We start from the raw sequence: 16,471 nt of genomic DNA on the forward strand, positions 1-16,471 counted from the left end.
TTAATATGTTAATAGCCAAAAATATTTAGCGTAGTACGACTGCCATGATATGACAAACTATGTTTGACAAGTGACGATGGACTTGTTTTATATGTATATGCCTTATGATGTATAAGATGCATGCATAATTAGAGGATATGTGTAGCACCTATCCCTGCACATTTACAACTGTTTTATGCTCCCATTCACTGAGTACTAATGTGACTCACCCATTTCAGTTGTATTGTACAGATAAATAAACACCGAGAATTGGGTGACTTAGCATTGTCGACGTTAGACATGCAATTTTGACAAGTGGAATGTTATCCGCTGACAATGAATCTCCACTACGTCACAATCTGAGTCATGGTTTGTGTACGCTTCCGCTATGTATATAAAGTATGTCATAAAGGAAATATGATGGCACAAAGTTGCCTTATGTTATGTAACGAGATGTTTAATGACTTAGTAAATTGACCAATGTATGACTATGTGTGTGCTATGTTTAAGTCCTGAACGTTATTACAAGCCGAGGGGCTAATGTTGAATGCCAAAAGATTTAAGTTTAATGAATTGATGTTGGCTATAAGGTCTTATGATTACGATATATGTTTATCAAGACTTAACTATGAAGGCTTCCTTGAGTTTCTCGAGCTTACCTGACAGGCTTGTGCATGCCGGTCATGGATGCCCGGATTTGGGTTGTGAAACTAATTTAGGTGTCACCAAATTAAATCTCAAAGAGGTATGTTAGAATTAACATGCATATTAAGAATACTTATTTAGGATTTTAAATTTGTAGATAGTTATTGTTGGTTTTCTTTCTTTACCCATGTTATTAGTGGCATTAGTTGTTAATTTTAATTCTCTGTTCAATTATGATTTTTCTCTCTTATACTTGAGCTTTAAGAAACGGAGATATCCTTAATAAAAAATACAACTTTATTAGTCTCTATTTTGTTGTTCTTTTCCTAAGCCTTTTCGACAGATCAAAAGAGAGAGAAGAAAAAGGCTAGCAAGAAAAACACTGTTTGAGTACAAATAGAAGTAAGGAAACAGTGTTTGACACAAATTCTCTCACATATATATATATATATATATATATATATATATATATATATATATATGTCAAGTTCATTTTCTTGCTCGTAAGGACATAAAAATATATAACTTTAGTCACTTCTACAATCATTCTTATTCCAAAGTATTGGTCTTCATTATAAAAATCGACTTTAATGATTAAATCTCTCTTATTGCTAGTATTATCTTCAATTAATAGTATAACTTTGAGAGTACAGTCCATACTGTCCAATAATATTTTTCTTTCAGTAATATGATTTGGCTTGCAAATTGGTTACTTCACTGCCTGTTGTTTACTCTTCAACTGTGGGCAGACCAAAAATAAGTGCGAGAAAGATTTAAGGTTTGGAACGCTCTTTAAAGTTCTTATTATATTTTCTCCGAATATATTGAAACTTGTCATAATAATGGTTAATTATTGTTTTTAATATACAACTATATCATATATATAAAATAATATTTTAACTAACCTCTTTAAAATATTTTTTAACAAAATTAAAAAAAATTAAGAAAAATCTTCGCCCTGTGAAAATAATTTCACTAAACGAATACGAGCATAGTTCAGGGAATACATAGCATTTTCTTACAAATATAGTTTTTTCAATATCTTGTTAATACGATAGTTGTTAAAGATCCTCCTAGAGACTGTGCTTCAATTTTATTAAATGATGTTATGAAAATTTCAGTCTTACCCACTATTTTAACATAAGTATATTATTTGTATTTTCTTATAAATATAAAAAAAATTAATGGAATTATGATTTAATACACTGGTTTTCCTTCAGACTTGGACTTCATTTCTTGTTGGGCCATCAAAGTATATAAGTGCGTTTCTAAAAGTTAGAAGTGGAGATAGCATTGGGCTTAGGTTGTGGAACCAAGATAGATGGAATTGGATTTTGGAAATATTCCCATGGAAGGCGACACATCCAGAATATATATACAAAGAAAACAAACAGGATGAGACAAGAATCGGTCTCATGCCTGCTGCAAACATTGGCTCTCATTGTTCTTACAGCAGAATGTTAAATGAGAGAGACAAACAATGTTTCAATAACAGTCTAAGCGTTCAAATTTAGATAGATTTACCAATTAACAGCAAAACATTGTTCCCACAACAATATCAGGATTCAAATTTCTGTTATCAAAATACTTTGTTTCTTTGAGTGTATGATGTTATTAAAACACATAGGAGTACAAGTTTAGTCTTGGATGACATGGTTTATCTGCTCTGGTAGATAATATTTATGGCAGAAATGCTATAACATTAAAGCCCTTTAAAAAGTTTGAAGGATTAAACTTTTGTTAAGGAATTATTCATTAGCTTGGAAGCAAAAGTATTGTTTAGCTTCAGTCTGATTGTAAGACAACAAAAATACCTACAAACTGTTTGCTGTCATTGAGAAGGAGTCAATGTTGATACACGTACTTTTCTTGTAGTTTTATGTAAACAAATGTTTGTGTATATTATATATGGAAGAGCCAATTTCCATTAGATATATATGTACAAGGTTTATACAAACAAAACCTCGATCCTCTAAACTATACCCAATTCCATAAACAAAACCTTGGTCGTTTCACTTACTACTAAACCTGACTTCTGTTACTGCAAATCCAGTCATAAACACACAAAAACAAATAACTTTTGAGATTCAAATAAATTTAGGAAGATTTTTTGGTTGGACTTATGGTTTTTTCAGATATAATTTTTGAAAAATAGAAAATGATCTCCCAACTACTCGTAAGCTACACCATTCTATTAACAAGAATAAATTTACTGCTTATTCTTTACATTAATCAGAAAATAACATATAATCAGGTGTAAGAAACGCTTGCTGCAGCAACACTCAAGATTAGCAGCCTACAATGGAACCACTTGTGATTTTCACCAACTATTTCAAAGCAAACCAAAATCTGTCTCAATCCATCATGACACTTCATCACTTAACATATGAATTTTTTTCGTTTGAAAGGTATATTAAAATTTGTTTTTACATACGTTATATGTACATATTTGTTTTTTAATTATTTTTAAATAATATATATATATAATACAAAATTTTTAAAGTGTAAAGTTAATTGTCCGTAAATAATAATTATAATTGAAACACAATTATATATAAAAGATAATAAATGTTTAATACATATAATTAGAATTTTATAATATTAATTTATAAATTATTCCATACTATCAAAATTTTAAAAATATCTTTTAATAAAAAAACATTCAATAAAATTAGAATACTTATATCTTTACAACTTAGATAATTCGTTCTAATATTAATAACAAAAAATTTAAAAATGATAATTTAAAAATACAATGAACAAATGGTTAATCAAAAAGTTTTTCAACATTCATTCTTATATATAATAGGATAATAATTTAACTAAAAACATAAATAAAATAAAATAAGCTCCACACCATAGCATTGATAACAAAGAAAAATACGACTCCACAATTTCAAAAAGAGAAAAAAACCATGTGGAGAACAAACTAAAAAAGCAAATACAATAATAATTTAACAATGTTCATGGGTTCTTAAAAATGATTCCTGCCTCTGCAGCCTCATCTCTGCATAGAACCTTTCAATGAATTTCTCAGCCCTCTTATCCACTGAATCTTCCTGATCGTCTTCTATGTCCAATGCCTCTGAAATTAGTTCCCCTCCAATGGGAGCTGGCACAGCTTCCAATACCAATCTGCAATCTGCTTCTCCACTTGCTTGAGCTTTCGGCCAACCAAAACACTTACACGAAAACAGCATTGAGTAAATATCTTGGATGCTTCTTCTTTTGGGCTGTTTTCTGTTGTAGTAATGAATAAGAGGAGTACTTGAAGGAGAGTCAAACTGGTACTCTCCGAGGAACCCATAGTTGTAAGGCTTAAGAAGCTTAAACCTCTTAAGCTTTCTTGATTTCCTGAGATAAATGAGCTTTGGAATCATGGGTTTCTTCATTTTAGTAAGTAAGATGGAGATTCTAACAGGATTATTGGGTACCAGATTGTGCAGAATGGGCAATCTATTCTGGGGCATTTTCATGGCTGGTGAGTACTACTGCACAATTCTGGGGCTCAGCCAGGGAAAGGGATTGATGGGGCTTTTCGTGGTACAGGGGTTGAGCCATGATCAAAGGAGCAAAGTTGCTTTTATTGATACAAAAAGTTGAGGAAAAAGTATGGAGATCTGATAGGTGGGTTGGGAGCCAACCTGTAAAAAGGGTCATGGTCGGTTGCATTTTGTACTTGCGACATAAAGGATAAGCAAGTAGCCGTTGCAGCTCAAACAGGTTCTTTTCTTTCCCCTATGCCTTTGAATTTCTACGTTTGACCCTTCCTAACCAATTTCCGATATTCAGAAAATTGCTTTGACCTTTTCGCTCATCACTTTTGAGTAGAAATTGAGCACATGAAACATTGTAAAATCCTTCTAAGGAATCGTGTGATGGGACAAGATTATGCTAACTCAAAATTCCATTTTCAAGTCTTTGCTGCTTGCATCTTAAATTTTATTTTTCCTTTAAATTTAATTAAATAATAGAAACATTATCTCAATATTAATTTATGAGCTTTGGTTGAAAAGATACTTCAAAGGAAAAGAATATATATTTGCAACACACAGTAAGACAATGGAAGATAACTCATGTTTTATGAGAAGGTAATAGTGATGTTGAAATGCACACAAAGGAGGGTGTTCAAAGAGCTATTGAGTTGCTCCAAATGTTACATTAATTTACGAAGTGACAATTGTAGTAATTAATTGAATAATGATAATAGGTGGGTGAAACTTGAGAAGTCATGATCTTGGGTGCAGTTTTTAATGCATATAGTGCAAATAAGCTTTCGTTTGATAGGCTGAATAGTAGTGAGATTGATTACCAAGTAAATAAGCTGAAAAGGTGATATGACGATGCGATATACACCGTAAATTCTTGTAGATGCTTGAACGTGGTGTTTTAATTGACGTTGGGGTTGTAATTCAAAATTCGAATGGAGGAGGAGTCTTGAGCAATTCAATTTGATTAGATTGGTGTGGAATGATATATTTGGATGGGATTAAAAATCTCTGATTCAATTTTAGTGAGATTGAAAGTTAGTTTGCAACAGAGATAAAGTTGTATGGGAGTGAAACTCTCTTTACATTGAATGGTGGTGGAACGCTACGCTACTCACTAAGAAAATTGAGAGTCTAACAAGTTGGGACTTAACCGATAATTCAAATTTAGACAACATGATTAACTAGTTAGATTTTATTGTGCATCAGTGAATGTATCTAGATATCACAAGTTTAGATTCTTTACCTACTATAGGGTTATTTTCTCTCTCGTGTTCTTTATTTACTTAATAAGCCTCTAAATTATGTCTTAGTTTATGGTTATGAGCAACAATAAATGAATAGTTTTCAAAAAAATTTAAAGCTAATTTTTGAATGAATTTCAAATACCTAGACAAACTGAAAATGATAAATTATTGGAGAGGAAATTGTGAGAAATAACCTTCCTCATAAGCCCAATTCAAAAATATCATTTTTTATAATTTTAATTATTTTTGATCAATTTTTTGTATGACTTGACAATAATACCCTTTAAACAATTTCAGATAAATTAATATGGTTTCAGTTTTCTCTCTCCCGCCATCCAGATAAAAATTTTAAAATTAAATCTCGATTTCTCTCTCTGCTCAAATATATTTATCTCGCAATCCAATTCACAGATATGACATCAAGTTTTTTCTTACTTTGTTTTATTTTTTTGGATGGTGGATCTTGAGGTTCTTAAGGGCGATGAACAACAATTTTACTCTTTGCAGGTAGCGATTTTGCTAAGGGAGAAAGAACAGCTAAAGCATGGTTGATGGGTTCTATAGTGGTTCACGGTTTTGTTGTGTCTGAGATTGGGATGATTGTTAAGCATGTTTGCTAGAGATTTTGATTTTTTTATGGGATTTTGAGTTGAAATTGTTCAAGGAATATTTTGTAAATAGGGTATATTTTGTTTTTGTATAAGGGGAGTGAGCAAGACCTCTCGATATGGATATATTTTCTCTTGCTTTAGAGGATTATGGAGTTTTGTAACCTATCTTTTATGAAATGCACAATTTCATGGCTTAGCAAAAAAAAAAATAATATGTGTTTTAGGTTCTTGAGTTTATTAGTTTATTCATAGAACCCAAAAATTGAGTTTATTAGTTTTTAGGTATTGAGTAACTTAATCACCGTGTGACTAGTTTTTAGTCATTACGTGATTAGTTTTAGGCATTACATGATTAGTTTTAGGCATTACATGACTAGTTTTTATACATTACGTAACTAATTTTTAAGCAATGCCTAAGTCACACAATGCCTTACTAACTAGTAATGCAATGCCTTATTAACAAGTCGCGCAATGCCTTACTAACAAGTCACGCAATGCCTATCAACTAGTCATGTAACGCCTTATCAGAAACTAATCACGTAATGCTTTATCAAAAACTAGTCACGCAATACTCAAAGTTAGTCACGCAATACCTATCAACTAGTCACGCAATGCCTTATCAGAAACTAGTCACGCAATGCCTTATCAAAAACTAGTCACGCAATACCTATTAACTAGTTATGCAATGCCTTATCAGAAACTAGTCACGCAATGCCTTATCAAAAATCAGTCACATAATGCCCAAATTCAGTCACGCAATGCCTAAAAACTAGTAACATAATTCTCAAAAATCACCAAAACTACTGAATTCTATTTAACAATATCAACAACGTCAAACGATACAACATATTCTATTTAACAATATAATTAACAAATATGAATGCTCAAAATGTTCGAAAGTTTTTCTTCATATATCAAAAATCACTCTAAAATGTTTAAAAATGCTCAAAACGCTCACAGATTTTCTTCGTATATCAAAAATTACTCCAAAATGCTCAAAATGCTTAAACGTTTTTCTTTCTGGTAAGGAATACTCCAAAGATGAATAGTTTGGTGAGGAAAACTCAAAAAATATGAGTCAGTTTAAAGCGCAAACCTAAACATACTTGACCTATTAATAGGTTACGGGTTGAGACGCGGAGCCTAGCGAATGGGTCGATTTCATTAAGGACAATTTTGTTCAATTTTTTTTCTCTTGGCTAAAAACAGATAAAATTATAGAGAAGATCATTTTTAAAAACGCCTTATGTCTCAAGCCCATTTATGAAAAGTACTAATTATTGGAGGCTTTGAAAGTTATAACCCAATTTTCATCTAGTATAGAAAATTCAAGAGAAAATTTTTATAAAACCATAAGTTAAATCAGTATTTTAGAATATGTTTTCTCCTGTAATTTTGTTTTTTAGGAAAAAACATTATAACATGATATAATCTCTTGGCATTGAATATAAATGTAATTGACAAAACTCGTAAACTATAAGAATTCGAGTAATCCATTATTAATAATTTAAATTTAAATTTTTTAAAAATCGTGTAATTTTGATTCGAAAAAATTGCTTAAATCATTATATATATTATATCGGCAATCACTTGTCCAAGCTATTAATTTAATTATATTCAAACTAATCTGATACTTAGGTATTTGTTAGGATAAGGCTGCTAGTCATGAATTTTACTAAAGCATTGAGTTCAAGCAATTTATAATATTTTCCTTGCATCAATATTATGGAAAAGCTGTGCACAGAAAGGCATTGCTAATTGGATGCTTGCATGATTCAGAAGGTAGGTGCATTTCCAAATGTAATATAACGTCCACACATCTTAGTTCAAATTAAAAAGAATTTGTCAGATGTGGGTTTTTCTTTAGCTTTACACATTCTCACTTTATGTGTCTGTTTTAATTGATTTGCTTTAACGGTTTGTTCAAGAAATCACTTTCCTTGATTAATTTAATCATATATATATATATATATATACACACACGTGTGTGTGTGCATCTTCCTAACATATATTAGGTCTCATCGTTTGCTGCAAGTAAACAGAATCTCATTCACAAAATAAAATCTGCCATAAGATTATTCACCTTAACTTTCATTCTCTTACTAAGATGAATAATTCATATGTACTGTCTCATCCTAAGTCATCAAATTTGAACGGTCTGCTCTAAACTTTATTTCCAATTATTATACACTTCAAAAGAATAATACATAGACCATTAGATTTATCGATCAATCTCAATGATTAGATTTTGATATTTTAATTTAGATAATGAATGTGTGAGATGAGATTTATTATAAGGGTAAATGGCCGAGTCAGGATGAGGCTGGGTCGAGTCACTTCGGCTTGGATTGTTTTGGATCATTTGGGATTAATATTTTGATTATTCGAATTCAGATCATTTTAAATTTAATTTTTTATTTTTTAAAATTATATCAAAGTTTATTTTATTTTATTTTATTTGGATTCGAATAACTTCATATTAGTTTTTAAATAATTTGAGTTTAAGTCAATTCGATTGGTTGAATCAGGCAAATTTTTGGTGTTGGAATCAACTTTTCCAAGTCTATATAAAAATTTTCTGGCTTTTCCTTGTTACCAAACTGGTTTTCACTACGGAATCCCATTATCTAATCTAAACTATAATGAATAATGAATCCTACCTACATATTCTTTCTATACTTGACATCTGTCTTTGGTATTTCAACATATTGGGAGGACATTTTTGACTTCACGGTTCTGTTTCCCCTTTCTTCCTCACTTAGCTTCTTCCGCCCATGCTTTTAATTGCAAAAAAATAGTTGAAACGAGAGAGGAGAGCTTGGATCAACGAGATTTTTTTCTTTGGTAGTTATTTCTCTTTATTTTAGTTTCTTTTGGGTTGGTATTTTTTTCGTGTTCTTTTTTTTAAACTGATTTTTTTTCTGCAATATCAACAACTGTAAAAGCAGGAAGAGAACAATTAAGGGTGAATTTCAAACCAAAAAGCTTCATTCCAGCCCTCATACTTGGTTTCATATTTGGGTTGTCGCTGGATTTGTTAAAACTCACTAAGACTTTCCGAGAAGAAAAACTTCCTACCTGGAAAGCTTCAAGAACAAGACTTTGTTTCCATTAATGCTGAACAAGACCTTAAAATGGTTTGTTTTTGCTTCTTATTTTAAAAAATTTTACGATTGCGATTGTTGAGATTGTGCATGTGTGTTTCGTTGCTTCTATATTTTTTTCCTAAGGGTTAGGTATTCGATTTACGGTTTGTTGGTTCTTTTTCCATTCATTTTGTGCTTTGATTTCTCTTTTTCCTTGCTGGATTGTTGGTGTTTATTCTTTGCTTGATTCTCGATTTCATTATTTGGGTTTTTACATTTTTGCATGCTTGCTTTACTGGGTATCATAATAGTGTAGCTAGGTTATTGGTTTTCATTCTTTGCTTGATTCTTGATTTTCCAGCGTTCACTTTTTTTTAGCATGGTGCTGGTCTTTGTATTTTTTTTTTTTTGAATATGCCTTTCTCATGTATATTCCTTCTCTGTTTATAGATATATATTTTGTAAATAGGATTTCATTTTTAGGATTGCTATTCTCAGAAATTATGTATTTAGAGCAAGCTGGAAGACAGGCACGCAATCTGTGTTTGTGTGCAAGTGGAAATATATTTTTAATTGGATTTTCATATTTGATGAAAGCTAATATTTCCTTTTACATAAAATCAATTCTTATAATCTGACAGGGCAGCTTATTATAAAAAATCGATCTAATTCTAATATCTTTCTTTTCTTTATCTTTGTTTTTTCCCTTCATGACAAGCAAAGAGACCTTTGTGGGTTTTGCCCTTGGGCATATGGATGACTTTGTCTGTATGTTGCATTTTGTACATGCTTGTATCAATTGTTATTGTTGGCTTAGTTCCATACTTTTCATTGAATCCAGACACCCCTATCTCCTTAGCATTTTATGCCAACGAAATGCAGTGGACTGCGTAAGCATTATATTCTCTTGGTAGTCAGTGGTGTTTGTTCACTCATTAAGAACTTTTTTGCAAAACTAACTTTTGATCTCCATGTTTGATATCTATAATTGTAAATACATAGTCACAACTGGGGCAGTTACTACTTTCTATGCAAGTTTGATGGGTTCACTTTTTCCTTACGTATATGTGTTAGCATTGTTGGTTTGTAATTTAGAACAGTAATTAAATATTAACTACTTGACTAAGGTAAAGTATCAGAGTAGCTTTCAGCAAAAATGGTTTCTCTGAAGTTGACATTTGAGTGAACATTTGGTTCATTCTTTTATTGTTGCTTAACTGATTCTAAATTTAAATACAATTGAAACAGTAATCATTACCTGTTATTCAGTATTATAAATGTTTTAAGTTTCATGTTTGTATACGACTGATATGATTTAATACACATTGCTTTAATCTCATTAGATGCAAATAATGTTTTGTTTCTCTTTTCGAAAATATCTGCGTTTATAGGTAGTGCAAATAGTGATTGTTATAGATTATTCCGTATTATGAGTGTTTTAATTTGTATGTCTCTACACAATTGTTACGTTTTCATATGTGTTGATCTAATGTCATTAGATGTGCATAGTATTTTACTTTACTTATTTGAAAATATGTTTCTATACATGTAACCTATCTTTTATGTTTTGTATTATGTTCACATTATTTTTCTGTATAAATGTTATGTTTTACTTATCTCTTCTTGCATTTATGATTTGTCTTCCATCTATTGATAGATACTGGTTTATTGAATATTTTTGTATTTCATTCTCTGACTTTGGTTTTTCCATCATTCCTACCTGTGAATTGACTTTACGGTTGGATAAAAAAAAACAACCTGGCAGTCCAAGAATGGCCTCCCTCCTCACCAAAAAACCAGACACAGGAAGACCTCTTTCTTGAAGAATCTCCAAATAAAAAAGTCAAGATGAGGTAACAGACAAGTATTTTACATTTTCATACTTTATTTTAGATTTCTGAATTTAATAATATACATTTAGGATATCTTTTCAGTGACAATGTTGTTGTTATGTTTATATTTTCCTTGCTATTTGATATTGATGCTTGGCAATTACAATTGTTTTTTTATTAAAACTATAACATACCTTTTTCATTTAATTTGCTTTGATGATTTGTGTTGGGTACTTTTCTGAGTTTGATAATATACATTTAAGATATTTTCTAAATCACAGTGTTGCTTTTTGTATTTCTGAAAGTTTGTTGTTGGTTTCTATATCAGATTATTTATTCACTCTTTCTTTTGAACTAACTAATTTTTTTTTGTTCTTTCCATCTTTTTAATTGGAGAAAATAATTACTTGATAGTGACAGACATGTACAAAAGTGTTGCAAAAAGTTCAAATATGTTATCCAAGTTCATTTCCCTTTCTTTGTTCATCTTTTTTTTTTACAAGATTTGAAAAGGTAAAAAAAATAATTTTCTATAGCAAAAGAAAGCCACCCACTCCCCCTTCTCTCCTATTCCAAAATCTAGACCAATTGGTGGTAATAACTACCAGCATTTTCTATTCAAATTTTGAACAAGGAAAAACAAAGAAAAAGCCAATGTGTATGCAAATAAGAGATAAAGATTTCATTGGCTGCATGTTTAGCACAATATTTAATTTAATGTTAGATTCTTGATCTACTGTTTGATATATTGACTTACCCTCTTCTTCCAGCTTTGCTCAACTTTTTTTTTTTATTTAGAAACTCACCTGCCATTATGTAAATGATTATAGTCAATTTTTTTTATGTGGGAAACTTTCACTTTTCTTTTTTATTGCAGCAAAGACATGAGAAAAAGGCACACACACACCTTATGTCTTATCTATTGCATTATAATTTGTTTATGTTATTCTTTCATTGCTGATTATTCATGAAAGATAGTAAAATAATCTTTCTGCATATTCTTTTCATTTTTTTTATCTTAAACGGACCATCTCTTATTTAATATTTGTTGCTGCACTAAACATGGACAAGACAAACATGGCTGAAGATCTATAATCACTGGTGTAACATGACTTTTTGTTGCTTCATAAACATCATCTTATTTGTCTGATGTTGTCCAAAAATTGACGTTGCATATTTTGAAACAATATGTACATATCAAAGTTTGTCCTTTTTTGACAACAAAGTGTTCAATTGTTCATCATTGAAAATAGAACAACTTTTATACATTTTGTAATGTAGGATATTATTATAGTAAACTTCTACCTAACTTATTCCACGGCTACTTCATAATCGAATGATTTTACTATTTCGAATAATTTACATACAAAATGATCTTCAAATTATACATCAACTAATAACTCTCGCAGCTTAGCGCGGGTCGGTAACTAGTTTGATTGAATCTATGTTCAAAATTTCTATATCTTTTAAATTAATTTTGTTTTTTTTTTTTAATTCTTAGATATAAAGTTTAAAAATATGTTTACTATTAAGGGTGGAGTGAGGTTGGGATAGACATATATTGTAAATTTAAACCATAGTTGTCTTTCTTATACAAAATAAAATAAATTTGAAGTAATTCTAAACCTCGATTTCTATGAAGAACTAAAAATGTTGCCTACACTTTGTTGGGGGTAAATTTTTTTATATATATTTGACTAAATTTTAATTTTTTTAAAAAAATTTATACGTTTTTCTTGATATTTTCAATATAGGATATGTCGTAAAATCATTTACAACATTTGTATATTAGTCATTAATGTTTTTTTTAATAGCAAAGCATTTATTATAAAAGGAGTCTCACAGAAAGGGTGCAAACTCCACCAAAAACACAAGTATTTAAATATACTTTTTTTTATATATATTAGTCAATAATGTTAATAAAATATTTTTACTTGTCATTCATATTAATCATATTATTGTTGCTATATATAACAAATTAAATCTCTGAAAAGTTTATTTTTTATATATAGTTAATAGAATAAAATGTAAAGTAAAAGATGAAATTAACACTTAAAATTTTTGTTTAATAATAACTATATGTATCTCATCAATAGTTTTGAATCCCCATCATTCAAAAATTATTACTTACAAAGAATGAAGTTAAGCATGAATATGATTTTCATGCATGGTATCTAAAATAAGTACATTGCGTATAAAATAAATAAATAGGTTAAAATGTGTTTATTTTATATTATTAATTATATTATTTTATGTGACACATTTTTTGCATTATTTGTTTTTTTATAATTATAAAAATAATTGTATGATATGAAATACTTTTAATTAATATATAATCTATTTAAATAAATGTATAAACATATTAGATTATAATATAAAAATAAAACAATGAAACGTATATTTGTATGCTACAACACTTTATTTTACTTTTATTGAATAAGAATATTTTTATGTCATTTTATTATTTAAAGGCCTTGGGCCATTACCAGGCAGCCCATTCTTCCTATTTTATTTTTCTTAATTTCCTTTCACCTCTCAAACCCCAAATGCAAGTCGCTTCTCTCTCCTCTAGAAGCTCCTTCATGTCGGCAGCTTCATCCTCCTTTCCGCTTTTCTTCCTCTCCATTTATTGTTTTGAAAACATCAAGGCCTTCTCTAGGAATATTTAAGAATAATGTTTTGATGCAGTAACGATTTCATAATTACAACAATTTATAATTTTTTTTTACAAAATATTTATTCATTCTATAAATTTTATCTTTATAAATAAATAACAATGATTTTATAAAAACTCATAAATAAAAAAAGCCTTTATTAATTAAATGGAATACAAAATATAAATATCTTAATCTAACCGATCCACTATAGGACATACATCAATATTAGAAGCATATCCCTCAATTGAAAACTTTTTTGATATATATAAAGAAGAAGAATACAACCCGATATTAAAACCTTTACTCAAATCCTATCCCAAACTCGTAAAAACTAGATAATGCGTGCAAGAGATCACTTGAACAAAGACATTTTTAGTAAGTGGCCGAAATTGCCAACTCAATATATAGCAACTGCCCTTGTTTCTCCCAAGCTGTGACGATTTTTATCTGTGGTGGAGGGAATGGATCTAGTAAGGGCTCCAAATTCATATATAATCGGTGACGGAGTCAAGATTTCATGTTAGGGGAAACAGGTGGGTCAATTGTGGAGTCTTGGGGTAATAAGACTTGGAGAATAATTCTATTAAAATTAGTTGTTGATTAATTGTTGTGGTGGCATCTCATCAAACAAAAAATTATTATAAGAACAAAACTATAAAATTCTACAAAAATTATGAAATTTTAAAACTTTCAAGAAGCGGAGCTTTTATTAGCCTTCATTCCCTCCACTAGAGGTGAGCAAATGTAAATCAAACCGAACTGAAATGAGTTTGATTTTTTTCGTTTGGTTAGTTCAGTTCTTTGGATAGTTCGGTTAGGATAGTTTGGTTATTAAAATTAATTTGGTTCGGTTTCGGTTAGGAAAATTTCTAATCGAACTAATCGAACTTAAGTAAGGGTATGATGGGGATTTTGCATGAAAAATAAATCCTAAACCTAATCTCTTCTCCTCTTTAGTTCCTTTTTAATTATATGAGTATTCATTTTAATTATTATAATTTTTTATTATCATTTTTAATATTTTTATAGTATTGATTTATTAAAAAAATACAGCATAAATAAATATAAACAAATAAAAATTTTTTTTTGTCAAGTTTGATTTTTGAAAATCGAACCGAACTAACCGAATTAGTTCGATTTCAATTAGTTCGGTTTTTGTATAGTTCGATTTGGTTTCGATTATTTTTAAATATAAGTTCGGTTAGTTTGGTTATTAAATATCTAAAACTGAACTAACCGAAATAACTGTTTGCACACCCTTACCCTCCACCACGGTATACAATGAAATATAACTATAAAATTTCAAAATTTTAAAGCTTTTTTTATCATTAAGACAAGGAAAATTTTCGTTAATGCATAATGTCAAAATACACCGTTCAATTATCACAAAATTTATACCCTCATTCCCTTATGTAGAGCATTGAAACCTAATTCTAGTTTTTTTTCTTATTCTAAGTTTTTTTTTTTTCATGTAAGTATTAGCCCTATTTGGATGGATATAATCGATGTGACTAACGGCTCAATTAACTAGTTTGTACTGAAATCCACGTGACAATTTTGGATGATATGGTTACCCTTAATTAAACAAATTATATTTAACACTCAATTAAACTTAATTATAGTATCATTCTAACAATATAAATATAGATTAAAAATAACCTAGTTTTTATCTATTGAGCTAATTATACAAACTATGTAGTTAGAGTTATTATATATATATATATATATATATATATGTATAGTAATATACATAGTTTAGATTTCTTAATGCACAATTTAGATTTTTATATAACTTATATAGTATTATGTAATACAAGATTTTTATATGATACAGTTTTATATAGTAACAACTAGGGGCAAATTCAAAAAAATTTTCTACGTGGTGTTGAATCTAAAATAATAATAATAATTAAAAATATAAATATGTTAAAATCCATAAACTTAAAATTTTAACATTAAATTAAAAAATATATAAATATTTAAACTTGAAGTATTTAAAAACTTAATTTAGTTTGAAAATTACTAATAATTGAAGTCTAGATAAGTTGTTTTGAGAGAGTGAAAAATGCAACCAAAAATCGAGAAGAGGAAGTTTGGGTCTCAAGAAAAGGAAGCGTGGGTTTCAAGAGTAGAGTTGAAATAGGTTTAGACTTTTATAATAAAATCTTAAATCATAGAAAGAAAGTTTTTTTTATCTTTTCATGTAAAATTTAAATATTAGTATATAAATTACTTTTTGATAAATCTATTTTGATTTGGAATTTTTGACTCCACTCCATACAAAATTAAAAAAAAAAATTAGTAGGTCCATTAGTATCATTAACTATATAAAACTTTAGTATAACTAATATAACAAGTAGAAATTTTGGAGATAAGTGGTGTCATGGGACACCACTTGTTATAAGATAGGTTTGCCCCATGGGCTCCATCCTCCCAAAAAGGTTTTAAATTTTAATAATATACTTTTATTTTTAAAATTTTTTATAATTTTATCTCTACAAACATTGAAATTTTAATATAACTGTTTTATAAATATTATCTTTACCACAAACGTAAAGTTCTAACTCCACCATTAATTTTTATTGTGGATTAATGGTAGCTAAAGCCTAAAGCGATATTAGTTTGTACAGTTGCCTGGCTTGATGGACTAAGATAAGAATATGAAATTTATCTTATTAAACGATACGTCCTAAACTAGATAACAACGAGATTTTCATTATTTAACCACCCAAATTTTAAGTTAAACACAAAAAAGGTAAAAGATAAGATGCAATATGTTCAAGAGACTTTATCCCACTCACGCATATATAGTAGTTTCATATATATCCCATTGTTAAATAATCGACCAAATGCACACATTTAATGTAACAAAAACATTTGCTTCGAAAAATCGATGTCAAATAAGGTAAACTGGTAATTCAATCGG

General features: G+C 29.2%; 1 protein-coding gene and 1 long non-coding RNA gene across 4 annotated transcripts; one reads left to right on the plus strand and one right to left on the minus strand.

Moving 5' to 3' along the window:
- On the minus strand, positions 3,478–4,249 carry LOC18609200. The gene has a single exon (XM_007044218.2). It carries the CDS (start codon positions 4,098–4,100, stop codon positions 3,579–3,581), a length of 522 nt encoding a protein of 173 aa, XP_007044280.2. The 5' UTR covers positions 4,101–4,249; the 3' UTR covers positions 3,478–3,578.
- LOC108660571 lies at positions 8,657–12,156 on the plus strand. 3 transcript variants are annotated; one of them, XR_001926334.1, is made up of 4 exons: positions 8,658–8,814; positions 8,919–9,107; positions 10,822–10,909; positions 11,960–12,156. It is a non-coding gene; the product is annotated as an uncharacterized LOC108660571 (long non-coding RNA). The 3 variants fall into 3 exon arrangements; XR_001926333.1 differs by having other exon boundaries at positions 8,657–8,814; positions 8,916–9,107; positions 10,822–12,156; XR_001926332.1 differs by having other exon boundaries at positions 8,659–8,814; positions 10,822–12,156.

Source organism: Theobroma cacao, chromosome 2, assembly GCF_000208745.1.
Source record: "Theobroma cacao cultivar B97-61/B2 chromosome 2, Criollo_cocoa_genome_V2, whole genome shotgun sequence".
Taxonomy (NCBI): domain Eukaryota; kingdom Viridiplantae; phylum Streptophyta; class Magnoliopsida; order Malvales; family Malvaceae; genus Theobroma; species Theobroma cacao.